At 37.5% G+C, this 24598-nt stretch overlaps 1 protein-coding gene across 1 annotated transcript in view; it reads right to left on the bottom strand.

Moving 5' to 3' along the window:
- Window positions 1-24598, bottom strand: part of LOC143383014 (uncharacterized) — a 79548-nt gene that overhangs the window by 13945 nt on the left and 41005 nt on the right. The window contains exon 2 of the mRNA XM_076837383.2: window positions 20932-21046. Within this exon, the coding sequence (XP_076693498.1) occupies window positions 20932-20942 (11 nt within the window). The 5' untranslated portion in view covers window positions 20943-21046. The remainder of the gene's footprint in view (window positions 1-20931; window positions 21047-24598) is intronic.

The following is a 24598-nucleotide window of genomic DNA, read 5'->3' as shown; positions in this document are numbered from 1 at the left end:
TAGAGGGAGCATTTCCTAACTCATTCTATGAGGCCAATATCATCCTAATCCCAAAACCAGGCAAAAACACATCAAAAAACAAAGAAAAAAGAAAACTTCAAACCAATATCTCTAATGAACACAGGTGCAAAAATTCTCAATAAAATTCTGGCAAATTGAATACAAAACATATTAAAAAGATAGTGCACCACGATCAAGTGGGATCCATTCCAGGGATGCAAGGTTGGCTCAACATACAGAAAACAATAAATGTAATTCATGGCATCAGTAGACTGAAAGATAAGAATCATAGGATCATCTAAATAGATGCAAAAAAAAAAGCATTTGACAAAATAAAGCATGATAGAAACAATAGAAAAACTAGGGATAACAGAAATATATCTAAACCTTGTAAAAGCTATCTATGCTAATCCCCCAGGCCAACATCATTCCAAATGAAGAAAAATTTAAGGCATTCCCTGAAACAAGACAGGGATGTCCTCTTTCACCACTTCTATATAGCATAGTTCTTGAAAAACTGGCCAGAGCAATTAGACAGATGGAAAAAACTGAAGGGATACACATAAGCAAAGAAGAAATCAAATCAGCACTATTTGCCAACTATATGATTCTACACCTAGAAGACACAAAAGATTTCACCAGAAAACTCCTAGAACTAGTAAATGAGTTTAGCAAAGTAGCAGGATACAAAATCAACATTCATAAATCAAAGGTATTTCAGTATATCAGTGACAAATTCTCTAAAAGGGAAACAAGGAAGCTATCCCATTTACAATAGCATCAAAAAAATAAAATAGTTGGGAATCAACAAAAGAGGTGAAAGACTTCTACAATGAAAACTAGAGAATGCTAAAGAAAAAAATCAAAGAAGATCTTAGGAAATAGAAAGATCTACCTTGTTCTTGGATAGGCAGAATTAATATTGTCAAAATGACCACACTATGAAACAGATTTAATGCAATTCTAATCAAAATCCCAAAGACATTTTTCATAGAAATAGAAAAAAAAAAGTCATGAAATTCATCTGGAAAAAAATAAGAGACTCAGAATAGCTAAAGCAATACTTAGCAAGAAGTGGCATCACTATACCAGACCTTAAACTATACTACAGACCAATAGTAAAAATGGTATTGGCACCAAAATAGACTTGTAGACCAAGGGTACAGAAAAGAGGACACAGAGCCTAACCCACATAATTACAGTTATCTTACATTTTACAAAGGTGCCAAAAATGCATATTGGAGAAAAGATAGCCTCTTCAACAAATGGTACTGGGAAAATTGGAAATCCATATGCAATAAAATGACATTAAAACCCTCTCCCTCACCAGGCACAAAATTCAACTCAAAGTGGATCAAGGACCTAGGAATTAAACCAGAGACACCAAGTCTTTTAGAAGAAAAAGTAGGTCCAAATATCCATCATGTTGGAATAGGCACCAACTTCCTTTATAAGATTCCTATAGTGCAAGAATTAAAATCAAGAATGAATACATGGGAAGGATTCAAACTAAAAATTTTCTTTTCAGCAAAAGAAAAAATTCAGGTTAATAGAGAGCCTACTAATTGGGAACAAATTCTTACCACACACACATCAGATAGAGCACTAAACTCTAGGATATATAAAGAATTCAAAAATCTTAACATCAAAAAACAAATAACCCAATCAATAAATGAGCCAAGAATCCGAACAGACACTATATCCAAAGGACTTAAAAACAGCATACTACAGGAACACAGCCACATCAATGTTTATATTAGCACCATTCACAGCAGCTAAACTGTGGAACCAACCTAGATGTCCTTCACTAGATGAATGAATAAAGAAAATGTGGTATATACAAAATGGAACATTACTCAGCATTTAAAAAGAATAAAATCATGGCATTTGCAGGTAAATTGATGGAGCTGGAGAATATAGTGCTAAGTGAAATTAGCCAATTCTAACCAAATGTTGAATGATTTCTCTGATTTAAGGATGCCGATTCATAATATGTGCCCGGGCGGAGGATGGGAGGATTAAATGAACTCTAGATAGGGCAAAGGGGGAAAGCAGAGGGAGGTGAAGGAAGGGGGAATAGGGATAGGAAAGACAGTAGAATGTGATGGTCATCATTATCCTAAGCATATATAAAGACACAAAGGATGTGACCCTACTTTATGTACAACCAGAGATATGAAAAATTGTACTCTATATGTGTAATGTAAATTGTAATGCAGTCTGCTGTTACACATAACAAATTAAAATTCAAAAAATAAAAGCCTGGAATGTGTTAATCCAGTTTCATGGAGAGAAAGGAATTTTGGAAAATGTTGCTCCATAGCTAAAGTGGCCCAGGACAATCCATTGTGTCAACCAAGGTCTGTCTCCCAAAGAGCACACTTTTTCAAAGAAAGATGTATCTGGGTGCAGTGACACTCACCTGTAATCCCAACAGCTCTGAGGCTGAGACAGGAGGATCATGAGTTCAAAGCCATCCTTAGCAATGGTGTGGCACTAAGCAACTCAGTGAGACCCTGTCTCTGGGGATGTGGCTCAGTGGTTGAGTGGCCCCGAGTTCAATCCCTGGTACCCTGCCCCACCCTGCCCCATAAAAAAAAAAAAGAAAAATCTGTGCAGGAGAAGTCTGGAGTAACACCTCAACCAATAAAAGTCCTTCTGTTGACATATAAGATTAAAAAACAAAAAACTCCCGAGTTGTGTTTCCTCCGTGAACTCCATTTCCCTCACCCTCAAGAGTCATAAGAAGTCTTCCCCTGACATGAAAAATAGACAAGGGCCCAGACTTTACTCCTGGGAATTTGAGGAAACCAAACACCATTTCCCTTATCAGAGGACATGGAAGAAGGGAGGAAGGGAGGGAGAGAGGGAGGAAGGAGGGAAGGTGTGAGTGGGAATGGAGGCAGAAAGGAAGGAAAAGAGGAGAAAGAAAAAGGAGGAAAGTTATAAAAGGACACCAAATGAATATAATTAATTTAACTTCTCAATGTGACGCATTTGCACCATCTGAAATATTTATTCCAGTTGGTTATAGTAAATTACTTTGGGAGAAGTTCAAAATACCCCCTAAAAAGTAGCAAACAACTAGGTCAACATGCCTTAAATCTTTCCTAAAATGGGAAAGTTAATAACAAACAAGGAAGCAAACATACAAGCATATTTTCACCATACATTGACAGAAGTGTCCATTTCTCATTATTCATCCATTTGGAACTTCTGAAATCTGGAATATTTTATGAAAGTGCATCATCTATTTCAAAGTTGATCATGGAAATTCACAATTTTATTGGCTTTAAAATGGATGCATTTCAAAATTATCACAATAATTCTTTTATATATATTTAAAAAGAGAAAGAAAAGCAATTATATGTCTTTTGAGTTGAATTAAGATAAAGAATACAGTCTGATTTATAACACATTTTTTAAATGATGAACAAAATACATTAAAAATGGAAAATTTGGACTTAAATAAAACAAATGGATTTGAAAATATCATTTAAGTGTGTAAATAATTTGTGCATGATGATTTTCTTGTGCAAAATTTATAACTAGAACTCATGATAACACACTGAATAAGTTCTGGAAATGTCAATATGAGCATTCAGGAGCATGAATATGGTTAAACCTAAGAGATCACTGGAGAAGGAAAAACTTACTTCAGATATAATGAATAAGAAGTAAGTGAAAACACTAAGTCCACAGGTTATATTTGTTTTACATATCAAATTCCATAAGGTGCAACTCAGTTGATTATTCTCTCAGTCTGCTTTTAAAGACTGTCATATCCATCAATTTGAAACATTTTTTCCAATAAACTGGTTTTCCTACAAGCCATTATCTCCCACAGATAAAATAAGTCATCTCAATAAAAAACAGACAACAAAAATAATGTTGATGTCACCAACACAGAAAAATATCAAAATTCAAGGAAAACCATATTTGTTAAAGCTAAAGTCTTGGTCACCACTGAATTCTTTCTCATAAAATGTCTCTTCTATTTTCATATGTTTACATCATGCTGATTAATTAACACATATGACAGCCTTATGCAATCCACTCTCAGGGCTCTCAGCGAGCTAATCAATCAATGTCATTTGTCAAAAAGCCTGTGAACAAAAGAACAAAATTATACATCACCTTTAGGAGAAAAATCACCTTATTTCTTATTTGGAGGCAATTGTGTCTTGGTTGCTATATTTTATTATGTAAATGTGACTGAAAATAAAGAACATAATCTTGTAAAATTTAGAAATTATATTAGCATTCCTTCATGTAGGTTCCAGTGATGAACAAGCTTGATGTTTTATGTATTTAAACTAAAGCTTCTAAATTGCTTAACCCTAAATCTCATTGTTGTACCCCAAAATGGCTTCCTTCATCAATAGCAGGCATGTGATGTGCAAAGACTTGCAGACCTTTATATTGAAATCAGAGTTCTCCTGCAATCCCTAGCATTACTATGGGCTTCCTAGGTGAATTACTGGTATTCTTTTTTCTCTGCCTTGTACCATTTTTCCTTATTTAAATGTATGCATGTTGAACCTTCACAAAGATCAGATGCAATCACCAGTTCAACAGAACTCCATTTACTACCTAGTTACAATGGCTCCACATCATTTCACTCCTCAGTAGCACCAAATTCTTGAGCTGACAATGTATCTATATTTGGATATTTCAGATAAAGTACCGAGAACTACCTGAGGTTAGAAGAGTTAGCAAATTCAAGACAATTCCTTGAAGAGTAACCAGCTGGAGTTGAAGTTTAACCAACCTCAACTTTGGAATAAGAGGTGTACCTTGCCACTCTTGACACAGTCAAACTGAGGTACCTGTATGCACCCATCAGGAAAGTTAGAGCAGAATGTCTATATACACCAAATGTGTGGCAGCTTAAACCCAAATTGGTTAGCCTTGCTCTGTGCTCCATTTTTTAGTCTCCAGTAATGTGAGCTTCAATATTCTGCTGTTACCTGGGAAGGAAAGTCCAAACATATCTTAAACCTACTAGATCTTTACCAGAGTGACTGGCATTTCCATTGTACTTATTTCCTATCCTGTAGAATACAAGTATCAAGGGCTAGGGATCTGGCTCAGTTGGTAGAGTGCTTGCCTCACATGCACAAGGCCCTGGGTTCAATCCCCAGCACCACCAAAAAAAAAAAAAAAAGAATACAGGTATCAAGGGCTTCTACATAGGTGCCACTTCTTGCCTATGCAATCAGGTTAACTAAACACTGTACCACTGACATAAAGACACCATAAAATGCTCTGTAGAGTATTCCTATGGCCCAGGTGCCATCTGAGAGATGGAAGGAGTTAACACAGGCCTGCTCTCACAATTAGATCCTGGACATTTTCTCTGCTATGTCTTCTCTCTGGCTACAGAGTTAGCATTTCAGTAAGTGTCATTAGGAAAGTCCTCTGGCTCTTACAGATTGTCTTCAATTGTTGTCAATCACCCAGCCTGTCATATTCTATAACAAAAAGCCGGTGGTGCTCAGCATCTGCCTCCTGACTCCATAATCTTTAAGGTGCCATTTGTCTCATACTTTTCCAGTGCTAGAGCTATGACAGTAGCCACTACACCCACCCCCTCTGTTTCTCCATCAAATTCACCACTGGGGTAATCTAACAGCTTTTCCTGTAACAGCAAGCTGTGGACTCTCAATATTTCTTCTACCACCAATGATGTACTAGAAATGGCAAAGTAATCTTTGCCATTCTCCTATTTTTTGATTCTTCCACTTAGGACCACTTCTGATACCAATCATCTTAGAATCAGCTCCTGGGAAATAAACACCGAGACGGAGAATTCTACGTCAAAGGTTTTCCGGAGGTAGGTGTGTTTTGTGGGATGTGTCAGTGGCGGAGTGAGAGCAGGAGTAGTGGGAAGCCAAAGAAGCTACCTTGCATTGCAATCACAATGGAGGCTTGGCATGCCTTTGTAGAAGGCTCAGGGGTTGAATTACTATGCCAGAGTTTCCCCATGTTAGGCAAGAGACCAGGGTTTTCTTGCCACTGTGTGCACCATCAAGGCCACAAGTTACACCAGGGGGAGATGTGTGGAGGGAGGTGGTGATCAAGGACAAGGGTAATGCTAAGTGAGGGGTTCCAGGTGGATGGGTTGTCAGCAGATGAGGGTGAATGCATCTGCCCTAAGATGCCATCTGGAAAGAGTCCCAGTTACCACTGCTTTTTAGCAAAGTCTGTGGACAAACAGGTTACTGAGCTAAACTTTGAGACTATGCTGTCGAAACAGGCTGCCAGCCTTGCAGGTGGCAGAGGAACACAGATTCAACTTCTACAGGTCTTGAAATTAAGAATTCTATATAGTCACCAACCAGGGGTCCCTTTGTCTTTGGATGAGTGACTAGAGTTACTGAAACAAGCATTTGTTTATGTGGGACATTGCCAAGATTCTGAAGTCAAATTTCTCATCATACATCAACAGAAAGAAAAATAGGCTTCTTTGTATGTATTGAGATTTTGAGAAACTCTTTTGCGAGCTGTGAAACGCAGCCTGTGAGAGACCCAGGGGGTCTGGAAGTTGCTAGTGGGTTGATTTAGAGAGAAACACTGCAGAAGCAACTTTGGCTCCACAGGAGACCAGAGGGACACGCTGACTTTTCACTGTTAGTGAAACTAATTTGGGAGGATGAATAGGAGGAGGTCACATTGACTGTCTCAGACAAGAAAACCAGAGAGAGAAGCGGATCCAGAGGCTTCTGTTGGGACTTGGAAGCTGGAGTGACAGTGTGGATAAATCACTTTCCCCAGCTTCCTGGGGAGAAGGATAAGGGATGTGTCCCAGGAGAAGCTCAGTAGGAAACCTCATCCTTGAATGGCTTTCCATGTGAGCACCCTATCTTCTAAAGGATAGAGGTGACCTTCTGGGTGCCAGAACCCATGTGTATGTCAGAAATGCCCACTTTTGCTGTGGACAAGAACCCAGACTGCGAATGCCACCTGCTTCCCTAGTTTCTCCTGATGTCAGAGGGTCCGACTAATCACTTGTCTAATCATTCCTCCATTCTCCAGGACACATAGAACAGAACAGATAGCCCCATCTGACAAACCGTGGTTCAGAAGGTGCAGTCAGGGGAGTGTACCCCTCTCTGTATCTGAGTCAGGGCACGGGAACATGAATCCTAGGGCAACATCCTGCCACATCACACTGGAGCTGAGCGTGTCCATTGGTCCTACTGCACTGACCACCAGAGGGAATTGGTATTATTTGTCTTCTTCCAGTCTCTAGTTCTCTTTAATTTTTTAATCTCTTCTATTGTTCTTTAATTTTATTTGACTAACATTAGAACCTCTCATCTCCCTGCCTTAGGGCCCTTAATTTACATATCCTTATCACATTCTATAGAAATGCCCCTCTAATTTCTTTAAATTTACAAATTTCCTTTTCAAGTCTATTTAGAGTACATCCAGTTTTCCCAGCACTATTTGTTGAAAAGACTATCTGTTCTCCAATGTACCTTTTTGGTACCTTTGTCTAAACATATGAAAAAAAAACTCAGCATCTCTAGCAATTAAAGAAATGCAAAACTACTGCAAGATTTTATCTCACTCCAGTCAGAATGGCAGCTAACAAGAATACAAACAACAATAAGTGTTGGTGAGCATGTGGGGAGAAAGGCTCACTCATACATTGCTCGTGGGACTGCAAATTGATTCAGCCAATCTGGAAAGCATTATGAAGATTTCTTGAAAAATTGGAAAAGGAACCACCATTTGACCCAGCTATCCCACTCCTGAGTCTATACCCAAAGGATTTCAAAACAGCATACTTCAGGGACACAGTCATATCAATGTTTATAGCAGCATAATTCACAATAGCTAAATTGTGGAATCAACCCAGATGCCCTTCAGTAGATGAATAGGGAAACTTTGATATATATATTACATACACACACACAATGGAACATTAATCAGCATTAAAAGAGAACAAAATCATGGCATTTGCAGGTAAATGGATAAGTTGGAGACACTAATGCTAAGTGAAGTAAGTCAATCCCCCAAAACCAAAGGCCAAATGTTTTCTTTGATATGAGGATGCTGACTCATAATGACAATGAGGGGGAACATGGGAGGAATGGAGGAACTTTAGATAGGGCAAAGGGGAGGGAGAGGAAGGGAAGTGGGAAGGGGGTAGGAATGATCGTGGAATGAGTTGGTCATCTTTTCCCTAAGTACATGTATGAAGACAAGAATGGTGTAAAAATGCTGTGTGCAATCAGAGTCTTGAGAAGTTGTGCTCTGTATGTGTAATAGGAAATGAATTGCATTCTGTCACCATGTATAACAAATTAGAATAATAATTAAAAAAAAAAAAAAAGAAGTATGTAGAGAGTGGTGACAGTGACCTGGAGACCAGTGTCAGATTGGGGTCCCTGATGACTTCATGGCTATGGCATACTTGGTGACTGGGAAAGTTTCTGTGCAAAGGCATAGGATGTCAGGTTGCTATGGAGATGTCCTCCTTGCTAAAGTCTTATCAGCCTCAGCCTTTTTTCTCAGGCACAGCAGCTCCTGGGAATGAAGGAACTTCCTTGCTAAGATGACCACAATGGTTCACCAGTTCCACTGCTCCTGAATCTGCCCATGAATTAGTAACTTTAAACAGTGGACTTTCTTGAGAGCTGTACAATGCTCCTAACATTGCACACTGCAACTGTAGAATGTGTCTGAGGAAATAGCTGCATACTGTTGCTAACTCTGTAACTTTCATGAATACAAAGAAAAATGCTTACATAGTCTTCAATCTTAGAGACATATATAATCAAGATTGCCGGAGTAATTCTTTAGACCCATTTCTCCATCAGAGAGCAGCACTCTACTCAACCCCAGCTGTTTTATCTTCAAGGTCTGCATGTGTTGACTCTTTAATTCTTCCAATCTTCCATCGCCCCTCACTGGAAACTACTAGTTTGGCTGTGCTGGTCATGGCAGAAGTGAGATTTGGACATTACAGATGACTTTGCTGAGCCAAACTGGCTTGACTCACATCCTGACTTCAGATGCTCCCGTTTCTCCTCACTTTAAGTGTCGCAGGTCATTAGTCGTATATCGGCCACAGTCCCAGAGTTTGAGCTTTTCCAGCTTCTATCCCAGACCCTGTGAAATCAGCAAACTTGGGCTTTATCTCAGCCCTACAATGGATATTTTCAGAAACCATTGGCCTATAGGAACGCTTTACTCTCATGAGCAAAAAAGAAAAAAAAAAAAAAAAAAGGAAAACTCATATAGGGCAGTAATCAAAACTAAACCTGTAGGCCTGCTCTACTATAGCTCTGAAAAACAGCAGACATTTCCACAATCCTGTCAGCTCTCAGCGCTAACAAGGAAGCCAAAAACTGTGGAACTGTATAGGTGGGAAGGTCAGAAATTTGTCAGGGAACCATTGTTGAGGTTTTTAACCTAATACGAATTACATTAATGCAAAGTGAAAAGTCAACTGAAAAACAATTCCTAGCGTAGGCTGAGGCATACATCTGTCTCTGTTCTTTCTTTTAGTGACAATTTATCTCACCAGAAAAAAAATGGTGAGCAAATCATGTTAGGAACTGTGTAAGCAGGTTATTTGCTATCTAATATAGTTATCACACCATCCAGTGGGGTAGGTATTATTGAAGTCATCTTTCAGTCTAAAAATACTGAGTGTAAACAAAATTACAGTTTGAAAGCAGCAGCCATACAGTCAGAAAAATGTAAACTTAGACTTTTCTTCTGTGTTAGATTCCAAAGTTCTTTCAGAAGGGCTACTTAAAACAATGTTCCCTTTCGGTAAGTCCACATAGATTTGCATATGGGCAATAATTTGGCAGGATACAATTAAGGTTTTTTATCTTATATTCTTTCTTTGAGTGTTATACGTATTAGTCATTTTTTTTCCTCCATTTTGCATAAAAGTCATGAAGTGATGTTCAAAATATACCTAATTTTCCTTCCCTTGAACCTTTTTTTCTGGGTGATGAAGGGATTTTTCCCTTTTCTTTGAAGACCTACGGCTTTATTAATACACGTGTCTATGCTGGTTATGTTGGTTATATTTTACAAGACTCATGTATTCCTTGTTAGTCCATTGTTTTAACATAATAAATTTTTTCAGGAAAGTTTTCCTTAACTCAAAGAATCCCATTTTTAATAACTACCATTATTATTAAAATGCATTCATGTTCATTTTCATGTTTTGACTAATAAAACAATCAGTGTGTGTTTCTGCCTTTTTTTTTTTTCTTGATACCTATAGGGAGTGGTCAGTCCTTGCCCACTTCAGGGCCGAGCTTTGCTGAGAAGCCCAGGTTCCCTTAACTCCTAGGCAGAGTGGAAGTTCAGGCTGCTCCACAGTCTTCACAGCCCCATGGGGAGGGGCTTTATTGACGGCTGGTGGTGATTTGGTTTCCAGCTCCTTCCTTGGCCTTCTCTGGCAGCATCCTGACATGACATTGGCCACCACCTCTCAGCCCGAGAAGTGAGGAGGTCTCCTTACTTAGCCTTTCCCAGCATGGGCCGAGGACGGTTTCTGTGGGCTGTCTGGCTGGAATAGGAAGGTTGTTGTCTCAGATTCCCGTCTAGTCAGTTTGTTCTTTTCCCGATTATTTGGCTGGAGGAAGCCTTTTGGTTGGGTTGGGTTGGGTTGGTTTGGTTTGAGTTTTTCCTGTATTTGCTGGTTTATATAGGTGGATAGCTTCTTCAGCTCCAGTATCCAGGAAGTATTAGCAAGAAGAAAACTCTGGAGAATAGGACACATGTCTTCAGTTTCTGGAGTCTCCATCTGCCGTCTTCTCTCCACATTTCAGAGTATTGTTTTTGCTTTAAATAAAATTCCCAGTGCACTGTATGTATTCAGCCAGAGGAAGAGAGAACGGTGCCATTGTTCCAACTTTCCAGTACAAAATTTTCATATCCATTTTTTAAATAAATCATCTCTCTGGATTAAATAAAACACTGCCATTAATTTTATTAAGAATGTCATATTCATTATGTAGTTGATCCCACGGTGAAACAGATAGACAAAAGAGAATTTAAAAAAATTTTTTTAAAAATTAAGAAAAGGTCAATCAAGAAGTAACAAGATAAAAACAAGTAATAATTGGAATAGTTCTTGAGTATTTTTCAAGAATATTTTCTGGTGAATTTATTTTACATGTGGCACAGAGTAATTCTCTAGGCTTAGAAGCAAAACTGTATATAGAGGTCAAGAGTGAAAATTAAGAGCTGGGAATGTGGCTCAAGCAGTAGTGCGCTCACCTGGCATGCGTGCCACCCGGGTTGGATCCTCAGCACCACTTACAAAGATGTTATGTCTGCCAAAAACTAAAAAAATAAATATTAAAAAACTCTCTCTCTCTCTCTCTTAAAAGAAGTGTGAAAATTAACTGAAAATACTGGATGAAAAACAGGAAAGTGTATACTCAGGATCAAAGAGAATTCTGTGAGGCTCAGTGAAAATGTTGGGATTCACAGGTAAGTTTTAGAACACAAACCCTCACCTGTGCCTCTTTGCCAGCAGCAGGATGTTATAAAACACTATTGAGTTTTCAAAGGATACCTGCCTACCTTGAGATACACAATTCCTGATTTGTCAGGAAAAAAAAAAATTGTTAAATGTGTTGACTCTTCAATTCCTAATATCTATTATCAATATTGAATTTAAATATCAATACCAGTTTCTTCTCTTGATATGCCTCTGTTACTAGTTAATCATCATTATTTTATCAATTATTAATGTTAACAGAATATTAAAATTATTATTGATTTTTATATCTATGACTCTTACCTTCAAAATTGGCATTATAATATTTTTTATTTATTGACCAAATTTCTGGTATTGTCAGGATATAATCATGTTTCATGTGAGATAAATGATATTTTTGCCTCACTTTTTGCATCATTGTATTTGTTATTCTCAAAAATACGTTAACTCTACTCTGCTCTCACCAAACCTTTCTTTTGCTATTAAGTGATAGTTGCTCAATACAATATGTACCAAGAAATTATTTCATTCCTATCTTAACTGATAATTAAAGGATGATTTAATTTCCTAAAAAAAAAAAAAAAGGAATGTCAACTGGAGTATAAAATAAGATAGTCTAAAATGTAATCTGGAGGCATTTTTAAACCAGGAAAATAATATGTTCATCAAACTCTCTCACATCCATGTACTACATTCCTTAAAATATTTCAAAACACCTTGTAAATTCTGTGGGGATAATAATAGTTACAAATAACTCTGTAATATCATAGGTAAGAAAACTAATACAGATCGACTCTTTGGTGAAAGTTTTGTTTTTAACTCGGAAATAGATATCTGATTTCTAGAGCGTTTTTTTCTACATGTTAAATCCATTAGCATATGCTGCCAAGAGGATCTAGCCAGGCTCCTGCGGAGGGTCAGTACCCGGGCTCCACAGGCTCCTCCTCACACGTGGCCCTGTACACTTAACTGATAGTTAAAATGACAGGATGCAGTCTTTGAGTACTCCCCAGATTTGAATATTATTCTAATACCTGGGATCCTAAATTAAAATTTAACACAGGAGAAAGAAGCCTTAACCATCTGTCAAAAAGAAAGGAAGGGTTGGATTTTTCAGAGTTCTATAAAATCTCCAGATTCCTCAAGAGGAATTTTACCAAGAATAAAAAAAATAATAATGGGGCTGGGGTTGTAGCTCAGCAGTACAGCACTCAACTAGCATGTGTGAGGCACTGGGTTCAACCCTCAGCACCACATAAAATCAATCAATCAATTCATTAATTAAAGGTACAGATATAAAAACATAATGATTTGGTTCTTGGCTGATTTTTATGGACATGTTCTTAATTATATCACCATATCTGATCTGCCCATGCTGTCTGGTTTTGCTAGGTGAAAGTCCCTGGGATTTTTATAGGTCCAGAAATAGATAGTGAGAAGTAGATTCAAGTCATTGAAAGAAGATTGCTGAAATTACAAGGACCGTTTTTTTCCTCTTGCTTCTGCTTTTAAAAATCCCATTCCCTTCACCATTCAGCAACACACACACACACACAGAGACCCTGATTTTGATTGCAAATTCAATCTGAGACTAAAAACTCAACTACTTGTAAAGAGTCTCCACAAGGAAGGTGGGATACTGTGATTTAACAAGCAATACCAGTAAACCGCCTGTCTACGTGCTATTGAAAAACTAGCACAAAGAGTCCACTATCTCCACTATTAGCAACAGCAACACATAAGTCAATTCTAACCTTTGTAAATTATCAGCACTATGCAAGGAAAGAGAAAATAGTTTGAAGTAATTTAAAATATTATTAACATTGTTCTATATTGCTAGTAATACTAAGAGTAGAAATCTAGCAAGCTATTCCAATAACAAGATATTAAATAAGTATTTGTTTGATAATAGCAATAGTTATTCCTACTAAAATCCATCAGTTTTTTAAGGGGAAACTGTTTTTATAATGCAAGCATACATATTAGGAGTAAATAATATTTTTCTTGTTTGCTACATAAAAAAAAATCAAATATTAACAACTGGCTTTTTATAATCATGTCCATGAGAGCTAAAGTCTACTTTCATTTCTGACTTTTAGTCTTCTTACATAGTTATTTCTGTATAAATCTTATTACAATCATAAAAATATGTATGAGGATAAGCTACATATCTGATTCATGTTTGCATTTAATTAATTAATATGTAGCTAAGTAAATGTGTTTTGGTATATTGGTACATTGCTTTACTTTTATGTCATGTAAAAATATACACTATCTAACTTGACCATCACAAAAATGTAAAATCTATCATCAGTTATCTTATGCCCTTGGTGACTGAGGGATAACAATGAGAAAGTTTAGTAAGCCCAGCTTGAAATGAACCACATTAGTATAGTACTCACTCAGATTCTCTAATGCCTGATCCACATTCTTTTCTCTGTCTTCAGTGCACCCAAATAAAGGAATAATATCAGCCACTTTCCATAGTGAAACAGACTGCTAAGGATATCTACCTCATAAGCCTTCACTCACCAACCATGGAAGCATGCAAGTGCAAACAATATACATGTAAGCATAGATATACATAAATATGAATTAAGTGTTGCTAGGTTTTAAGCTATGCAAGTGTTAAATTTCTGTAACATAAATTTAAACTTGTTAAAATAGCAAATTTACAACATAAAATGGTTGCAAACTTACTCTAACAATTCTCGCTTTTTTGATGCACATCTTCTCCAATATTTAAAATATTAATTCAAGTCTTCTTCATATTTTGCTAATCAAATCAGCATGAAATAACAACCAACTGTGATCTCAAAAGTATTTCTCAAATTATGAAAGTGTTTTTCTTCACATTTTTATTGGCCCTGCCATGTTTCGTCCTTTATCCAGTATTCTACATGGGACCTTCTGGTTCAAAGAGCAGGGAGCAGGGGGGACAGTGCTACCCCAGCACGTCAGCCATGTTCCCACAAGATTTAAGAGGAAACTTATTAGACACACACACACACACACACACACACACAGCACTTTTTATTTGATATAGTCTACTATTAAAAGTTAATATTTAATATATGGTGCTTTATTGTGTTAAGAAATCCTCCCATATAGAAAAGGTATTCACTCATTGTAACTTTTTTCTTTTTCACTCAGAAAATATTTGCTATTCTTTTGCTGTGTGGTGAACACTGGTGATGGTAGAGAATACAGATCCTTAATAGACAGAAATGGTCTCTGATATCACAGAGCTAGTTTTTTTTAATTGACACATAATGATTGTATATATTTATAGTGTCAAGTGTGATGTTTCAATATACATACACATTACATAATGGCCAAATCAGGGTGACTGGAATCCGTCGTCACCTTATGTTATAATAAACTACACTCACCATGTTTTATGGTGAAAACAGTACTTTAGGTTTTGTTAACCTCTCAATGTGGTTGGAGTTGATTTTTACATGTGATATGAGCTAGGCCCAAACACTTGTTTTTAAGTTATAAATAATAATTATTTCTAAATCCATATTCTAAAGAGCTCTCCTTTCACCACTAATATACCATAGGTGATCTCTGTCATATATAAACTATTTCCTTTTTCATATATACTGCTTCTCATTTTGGCCTATTAATTATTTTTTTCCCTGGGAGTATTCTCTACTCTACAAAGGTATACCAAGAAAAGGCCAGATCCTCGGCCGTGTCCTGCAAAAGGAACTGAAAAGTTTGAAGGGAAGAAATGGAATGAGACCTAGAAGAGTGAAATCCAAAGTTCAATTGACAATAACATTGCAAAATAATATTGATGATGATGATGATGATAATGATGACCCTAATACCCACAAAACAACTCTTTAGCATTGTAAATAGACATTTCTAAATTGTAATTGCTAGTCCTGGGGTTTGGAGACCAAGTTGTAGATAAATTCATGTTGAGATTAAGTCACTTACACCTGGTTTCCTTTATTTTTCAAGGGAGAAACTTTTGTTCTGGATTTGCTCTGTGGACACTTCAGCAGAGATGTGTCCATTGGTTCTGCAGTGAGGGACAGTCAATGATCAGACCAAGTCACAGTGGGACATCAAGCAAGAGCAGAACCTACCAGTGGTCCTGGCTGCCCTTTGGCCCAGACAGCAGCACCCCTGAGCCCACCGCCACATACCTTTCAAAAGTCCATTGCCCTCACTGCTGTTTAGAAAGGATAGTCTTATGATTGACAATTAGTATTATGCCTGGGATATTTCAAAGTACATACGTTATTTTCCTTGAGCCTCACTCCATTCCCAGAAGTCTGACATCATTCTAATTTCACAAATAGGAAAACCCAGGCAAGAGATTCTCCATCATCACACAGAGAAATCGAGGTTAGGACCAAATGTCTTCGTTTCCAGGCCTATCTTCTTCAGGTGACACCATGGATGCTGTCACCCAAAAATATTTATATGACAAATGGCACTACTTGCTTCATTCAGACTTCAGTTGTTTATTGCCAATATCTTGAATTCTCTGCCCTATGACCCTTTTTAATCTGGTCCACTTATTCCTCCATAGCATTGTAAGTGTCAAACACTGAAAGCTCAACAATAACTCAAATATCACCAATGTGGTGACACACGTCTACCATCCCAGAGACACGGAAGGCCAAGGCAGAAGGATCACAAGTTCAGCCAGCTTTAGCAACTTCGCAAAATCCAGTTTCAAAATAAAATATAAAGGGGCTGGGGATATAGCTTAGTGGTAGAGCATCCCTAAGTCCAATTCCCAGTACAGTGAAAAAAATAAAATAAAAATGCAAGTGTCATATTTAATGAAAAGTGGCTAGCATGTATTTTAAAATTTAAAGTGTTAAATCTTAAAGCTATGTAAATTGTGTTAACTTTTCCTTAAAAACTCAACAAATTCATCATACTTATCATTTATAATTAAAATGTCTTATAAATTTCTGTTGAAACACAGCACCCCCAACTTCTCCCACAACATGCTGAATAATTCTCTATTGAAGATATGAAATATTGCACTTCAGAATCATGACACACTCATAAAACACAATGCCTCGAGGACAGTAGCAATTTCCCACATCTCCATTTGCATTTGGAGTTCAAATTCTGTGAACAAGTTCCTAAGATAATGAGGGACTGGAGAATTTGGTTTCTAAATACCATAGGAACACATGTCCATATTCTGACAAGTATTTATACACTTAGTAAATAATTGAAGAGGAAAAGCTAATAACAGGCCCAGAAGAATGCAGTCATCAGAATGCAGATTGTTCTGGATGAAAGCGGAAATTCTGGCAGCTTACCCATCCCCACCAGCGCTCCCAGAGCATAGGGAAAACCCACAGCACTCCACTGTCACTGCCTGCTCACATGGCCATCAGTCATGCAGTAAAAGAGATGCAGGCAAATTTCCTACCCTGGGACCACTACAAATCCTATTAAACCCCAGCAGCTGTACCATGCTCAGGACCTTTCACTACACTCTGGGCTCCCATCTCATCAGCACCATTTCTGCTGATTTCTCCAATGCATCCTTTCCAAACCAGTCAAGAAAAACTTGCCACGTGCACCATGTCTTTTCTTCAGGGCTGTCAGCTTTGACTTCACGTTTGGCGTGAGTGGGTAAGTTCCACTTAATTCAACCCAAACATTATTAGGTAACTGCTATGTATCGGGCGTGCTCTAGGGTTCACTAATATATCTGCAACAAAAACTGGTGCCTGTACTTGGAGATTCAGACACAAAAATATCAAGGGCATGCTCTAACCCACCCCTTCCTGGATTAATCCATGGTCCTTTTTTCCTGGTATAACGTTGGAGCTTCACAGAGAAGAGGCTTCTACTGCTGCATATAGAGACTCTTGTCTCCATCACCACCTGCCAGACCCTCTGCTAGTCTCTAAATATGTTCCTTCGGTATTCCCTTGGCAAGTCAGTAGCAAAGCATCCCCTTTAATGGCATACGTGCTCTTTTATTCATAAAGAAAAGTAGAGAGGAAACTGTTGAAATGGATTTCTCTGGAATGTGAAGGAAGTAGCTACTGGTTCTGTTGGGACTCAACCTCAGCTCCAATACTGACACCTACAAGATGCTCAATAAACACAGAAATAGGCAAAATAATTGTGGGGACTGTTTGGGAATAGCACCACCAAGATGAGTTTATGTCAGAGGAGTCAAGCATTGGAGGTCAAATCTCGATTCCGCTTTATCTTCCTCCAGCTGAGCAGCCTCCACATTCCTGTGTGGCTTCCTCCCATGCAGACTTTGGCCAGGAACCACAAGGCGGTTCTGTGGTCCCTGTGGCTCTCCCTACCCCTCCCTGCTAGCAAGTGCTGGTCTCTGCAGGGATCTCAGGCAAGGCCCTCCCTGCCTCTGAGAAGAGAATTTCTAGACAGCACAAACGCAGAAGCTACATTTAAGATTACATGTTTAAAAGTTGCAAGTACACTAGTCTGGTCTGGGGCTTACAGCAGGGGTATGACAGCTCCTCAGATGATTCTAATTTGAATGAAAACATCTGTCCTACCTGACAGTGCCTCTTATGCTAAGGATTGTAGAGCATGAATAGCTGTTGAGTGAACATGCACATGGCTAGCACATTTATTCAAATTACATAAAACATAAACATTTGTAGAACTGGGAGCTAATATTAAAATTTGTGGAAGATTAATTATACAATGTGAGAAACTAAAATGTTTTCAGTTAATTATCCAAATTTATGAAATAATATTCCCATGGAAAAAAATTCAAGCTTTGACAATACAAGTTAATCACATGTTGACAAGTTGCACACATTCACATGCCTTAGTTACAGAAAATGTCAACAAGTATTCAGTTCCATATTTTTTAAATTATCACAGTTAATCTCTTTAGTGTTTTAGAGTTCTTAATTTCCTATCATTTCCTTACATGTGTAAACTTGGAGGATATTCAAGTCCAAGGTGTGCCCGATCAGCTTCGAAAGATGTGAACAACAGGAAAACATCACTTAGAAACTTTAGAATTCAATTATTTTTCAGCATCACATCACAGTTAAAAGACAAGATTTGGTACCTTCCTTTTCCCTCCTCCATTCTAGATTTGCTGAGAGCAGTAGTCATATATTCTTTCCTATTCTGGTTTGTGTTTATCCTGGGTACAGGGCCAAGAAAATGCCTGAATGCAATGTGAGCAAATGTGTGCCTCATCAGACTGAGCAAGTCCAGAGGACAAGTCACAGACGGCCTGCTTCCAGGGCCAGCCACTAGGGGCTTGGCAGACTCGCCTGGCAGATGCCCTCATGTCCCCCTGGAGCCAAGCCGGTTTTACAAGCCCTTTGGTTCCAAAGTAACCATTTTTTCCCTACTCTCTTGCACATTCTAATATTTTAGGATCAAAGTTTTGACATGACAATAGAACAGGAGATTTATAATGAATGGAATTTGAATTTTTATACAATACTCCTTTGAAGAAATATTAATTTGTTTAGAGAGTTTACATTTATTCTACAAATATGGCATTAAAATAAATGGGTGGCTGGGGCTGCTATGTGCTTATTAGAAAAAAAAATAGTGATACAAAGAATGATTTTTCTGCTCCCTTAGCAATTTTCAAGTGCACAGTACTTGGAATGGTATTAATGATAATCAAATGTTAATGGTATTAATGGTACTAATGAATGGTATTAATGATAGCCCTATGCTGTACAAGGATCTCCTGAATGCACTCTTTGCATCTAACCAAAAGTTTATATCCTTTGATGCACATGTTTCTACCTTCACATCCACTGCTGCAGCCCCAGCCCATGATAACCACCATTGTACTCTCCCCTTTTATGATTTTGTCTTTTTAAGATTCCACATATAAACTACTTAAAAATGTCTCAGAATTCTTACATATTTTCACTATAAGAAAGATAAGTATGTGAAGCAATGCATAAGTTAATCCACTTGATTTAGCAAATCCATAATACATACATATGTCAAAGCAAGTTTTGATATGCATACAGTATTTGTCAATTAAAACAATAAATTTGAAAACAGAAATTATTTGTCCCTTCTGTAGCAAATTTTTTTATTAGAAGCAAATATGAGATAAATTGTCAAATGTAAACTGACAAAAAATGTTTATGTACCTTATTTTATTGACTTCGTAAATTCATACATATTTTCTTTGTTATATTTTTGCATAAAATATCAGTTGTTTAATTATAATATAAAATAGACTCAAGCCTTGGAAGGCTGTAAGAGACTGCAAATGTTTATAAAATTCAATGTGACGATATGTACTCACCTATGAGACTAAATTAATCAAGCAGGAAAACCTTGCCATGTTTAAAAAAAACAACAGAGTGACAGAATGAATTAAAAAGCATGATCTATTAAAAACAAGTGCAGTGTTATAGATAGTGAATTTTATTAGTGATATTATATTACATTAGTGATTTTATGTTTTTAGGTAAAATTTTCTAGGTGGAAGGAAGTTCAATACATGTTTATTATAGAAAACTTGGTAATTACAAACAAAAACAAACAAAAAAGAACCTTTCTTAAAATTCATAACTTCTTTTCCAAAAGAAGGAATGTCATTTACAAATGAAAATCAGGCTGACAGCTGTGAACTCTATATACTGAATTCCGCTCTGGTGAGATGGTGGCTTTCTCCCTACATGCCTTCTATTATGGGTCTGGATATGAGCTGCCCTCCAATAAACTTATGTGATAGGCAATGCAGGAATGTTCAGCGGTGACATAATTAGATTGTGAAAGCTGAACCCTGATCAGTGGATTAATCCATTTGCTAGATTAATAAATTGAATGCAACACTGGGTGGTGACTGTAGACAACTATAGGGGTGTGGCTAGAAGAAGTAAGTCGCTGGCGGTATGTCCTTGGAGACTACCTCTTGTCCCCTGGCTCCTCCATCTTTTTCAATGCTTTCTGGCTGCCTGAATGGAGTAGCTTTCCTCTGCCAGGCCCTTCCACCATGATCATTCTGCCTTACCTCAGGCCCAGAGTGATGTATTCTACTGACACCAGACTGAGCCTCTGAAACCATGAGCCAAAATAAACTTTTCCTCCTCTAAGTTGTTCTCATCAGATACTTTGGTCACAGCAATAAAACACACCCCTTCACTAACACACCTTCATATTGCCTGGAGCCCCCACTCCTTGTTCCAGGGACTTGTATGTGTCTTGGCTTGTGGCTGAGAGACTGCCTGCCCAGACCAGGCTCTTTAAATGCATAACTTCAGGACACAGCCCAGCATCACAGCAAATGAATGATGTTGACATGGAATCGCTACAGTATATGGATTAGTGATCTTTATCCAGGAGGAACAAGATATACAACTCTTCACTCACTCAAATCCACACGCTCCACCAGGAGGAAAGAGGGCGCTTCCTCTGGCAAAAGCTCCCAATTCCTGATTCAGCTGCCCTCTGCTGCCTTCTTGTGGTGTGCTTACCTGGTCTCCATGTGCACATGTGTCCACCAGTCCTCGGTCTCACACTCAGATCTGCAGACATCCTTCTTGAAAGTTCAGACTTTGCAGCAAATAACTTGCAACACAGGAATCCCAACTACAAGGATATACGGACATCAATGAGAAATTCAGTAATGCTAGATAGAAAATTGTAGCACTTTATATTTTAAAATGTAACTTTTCCTTTGTAACTTCTGTGGAAATATATATGTGTGTGTGCATGTGTGTGTGTATGTATTTTTATGCAGGATTTAAAAAATAGGAGTAAATTGTAGTGTTATGGTTTGGACCTAGATTATCCCCCAAAGGCTCATGTATTGAAGGCTTGGTCCCCAGTGCAGTAATGTTCCAGATGTGGGGATCTGGAGAAATGATTGGCTCATGAAGGGGCCTAATCTCCTAATTGGATCAATTACTGATAGACTGAGTATTTCATAGGAAGGTAGTGGGAAATGTAGGAGGAGAAACCTAGTTGTAGGAGTGGGTCACTGGAGACGTACCGTGGAAGGCATATCTTCTCCAGGGCCCCTTCCTTGCTGTCTCTTCTAACAGACCACCATGAGATGACCAGCTCGCTTGGACACTCTCTCCACTATGAGCTTCTGCCTCACCACTGGTCCTAAGAAAGGAAGCCAGCTGACCTTGGACTGTAAACTCTGCAACCATGAGCTAAAATATCTCTGTTCATCTTTAAGTTGCTTTTCTTAGCAACGAAAAATCTCACTAACACATGCAGGTGTAAAAGAAGAATTACAGAATGTTCCCTTCATACTTGGCTTAAGGATTTTCCAATTTCTAGTAAGAAAGAAATCAACATCAGATGGAATTATATGTGCAGTTCAAAATATGAATACACACATTCACATGGAGATATTATAAATGAAAGAAAGCAATTTATAGAAACAGGAGGAAAAGGCAACTGTGTTTTATTGTTTTACTGGCTGAACAACTTTAGGATAATCACTAGACTCCAGGAGGTACTTGATAGCTAAATTTGACCAGCCCTCAAAATCAATAGAGGGGCAAGAGATGTCACAGCCACAATATCCTCTCCTTATGTAGAGATATATAAGGTACATATAAGATATCTCAGAAAGCATATATATTTTATACATTTTGCCAAACACATTAAAATATACACATAAGTACATAAGACTATCAACATTTCTTTATGTTTATGTACAAAAATTTTAAACATAAGAGTAACACATTGAACTTGGTAATACTGTATTAAAAGAAAAATGTATCAGGATTTAATAGATTAAACAAAATTTTAAAAAGTTAAAATACACGAATTCCCTTAAATGATATTTGAAATCAAGGTGGAAGAACAATAAATAAGTAGGTATCTGTAATTAAGCCTACCGGAAATTTTCAATGAGTTTATCTTTGCTATCAAAGATAGGCTCTTTAATACAATAATACCGAAATTCTAAAGTTATTTTATATGTAGGGAGAAATTAGTGTCCAAAAATACAAAAAAAAAAGTATAAAAATGGCCAAATATAATTAAAATATCCCGTAAAAGACAGCCAGAGCTCTCCACTTTTTCTTCATATACAGCCATAAGCTTCCTTTATACATAGAGGAACAGAGTTGCAAAGCTTATTTCCTGTGTCTGCACAAAAATATCTAACTCTTGGGTTTTGGAATGTTTAGTTGCCAAAATTATTTTCTGCATAATCTCTGATTTTGTATTGTATTACCACTGTGGGCTTAATAATTGGATTTTTCTTTGCATGGTGTGGGAATAAAGATGAATAGTTAGAACAAGAAAAGCTTCAATTCTTGTGATTCTTTCAAGTTCAAGATTTCAAAGATCCTTGAGAGAAGTAAAACTTCCCTAGTGAATCTAGCTGAGAAATTTTTATTCTTATTCAAACCTGCTCCCACACATTACCTCTCATCCTTTATTCCTTTACCAGTCTAATACAAAGCCATTTCTCTTCAATGAAATTCTTTGATTTTCAGTGAAAGAAATATTTTTAACTTACTTTTTCTTGAACTCTCAAATGGAAACTGAACCCACCATCAAAGTTAATCTCTTCCACCCATAATAACCCATGTATCTTTTTCTTCATTTTGCAGAATCAACACTACTTGGTGGAATTGAAAGGAAAATTTTTAGATAGCCAGTTTCCAAACAAAAGATGATGTATTTTGTGCAAAATAATCCCAACTGGGGCAAGAGACTCAGTTTCAATTCCAAAACAAGTCTCCTATCAAAAAACTTGTTCTATTATGGTAACCCTAAGGAATTGCACCCTTATTAACTATTTGTCATTGGTTCAGACCAAATTCCTTCAAAACGTAAGACTAGTTTTTCTCACATGATCCTGTTTACTATGTAAGGCAAATTATGATTTTTCTCATTCTTCTCTTTTATCAAGAAATATATGATTCTTCACTTGAAAGACAAGTCAATTGTGTTATCTTTACATTTTCTTGACAATCTAAAATCATTCTTTTTTACATACGGTGTGGTAATTAAAGTACTCGTTATTGTTAGGTATATACAAGGTCTTTTTCTAGGAAGTTAAAAAAAAAAAAAAAGGTCAAGGCTGAAGGTAGTTTTAAGTGCTTAGGATTAAAATCAATGGAAAAGCTTTGAGAAGAATATCAGCGTGGGAGGAGAGGCCAGCCAACGGGACGGGATGCCCCTCCTCTACCTTGTTCAAGCTGTACCTGCTGTAAATCCCTCTGCCATCTTCATGGATGCTCACACATCAGCAGAGCACCTGTGACTCCCTCCTCTGGGATCTGCAGTCCCTCTGTCCCAAGCCATCACTCAAAGCCTCATTAAAGAGCCATCTCCCTCATAAAGCCCAGACCAATCCAGGAAGCTTCATATCACAATGGTCTGTGACCAGTTTCTAATTCCCCTTTCTGAAATGTAAGTTTTTATTTCACAGGGACTAAAATAGTAATGCTTAGTCATTTCTGTTTTTTCTCTCTCATCCCTTGCCTTAGCTCCTAATACAAAGGACACAGCAGGGTGATTTGAGAATTGTACAGAGAATAAAAGCCCCCCAAATCCTACTCATTTTCTAATGACTTCTTGCATTTGATAGGCATGAGAGAGATCACAGTGGAGGACATGGCCTCTAACAGTGACGGGTGAATGACTTGTATTACAATATGTCCATTGTACAACAGATATACATATTGTCATTATTTCTGACAGCTCTGTTTATACAGACCATGAGTTTTCATTATTTCCTAATAAATTTTATTCTTTGCCTTTCAACATATGATTTAAGTATTCTGTTTGTAGATATAACCAAAACTTTTGGTACCATGACGTAAATATTTTTGTAGAAAAAAAAATTCCAAAAATGCATGTAGTAGATAAAAAGTGTCTTCAACTAACAGATTTTTTTGAAGTGTCCATCTAAAACAAGACACTAGTGGAAGAAAAACACTGCTCTGTCCGACCCCGTCATCAACATCAGTCATCAGGAAGCTCTCACCATTCCATCAGACAGTGGAGATGGGGGTCACACTGTGACCTTGGGTCTGACCCACGTGAGCTCACTTGTGATCATTTTTACTTCCTGTCCTGTATTGTGCCTATTAGGAGTTTTCCTCTGCAATATCCGTCTGCTTTTTTCTTTTCTTGTTAATTGTAAAGATTATTCATTGGCTTTGA

Source organism: Callospermophilus lateralis, chromosome 17 (genome assembly GCF_048772815.1).
Source record: "Callospermophilus lateralis isolate mCalLat2 chromosome 17, mCalLat2.hap1, whole genome shotgun sequence".
NCBI classification, from domain to species: Eukaryota; Metazoa; Chordata; class Mammalia; order Rodentia; family Sciuridae; genus Callospermophilus; species Callospermophilus lateralis.
Note: the sequence above shows the minus strand (reverse complement) of the source record. Positions and strands in the feature narration are given on the sequence as shown.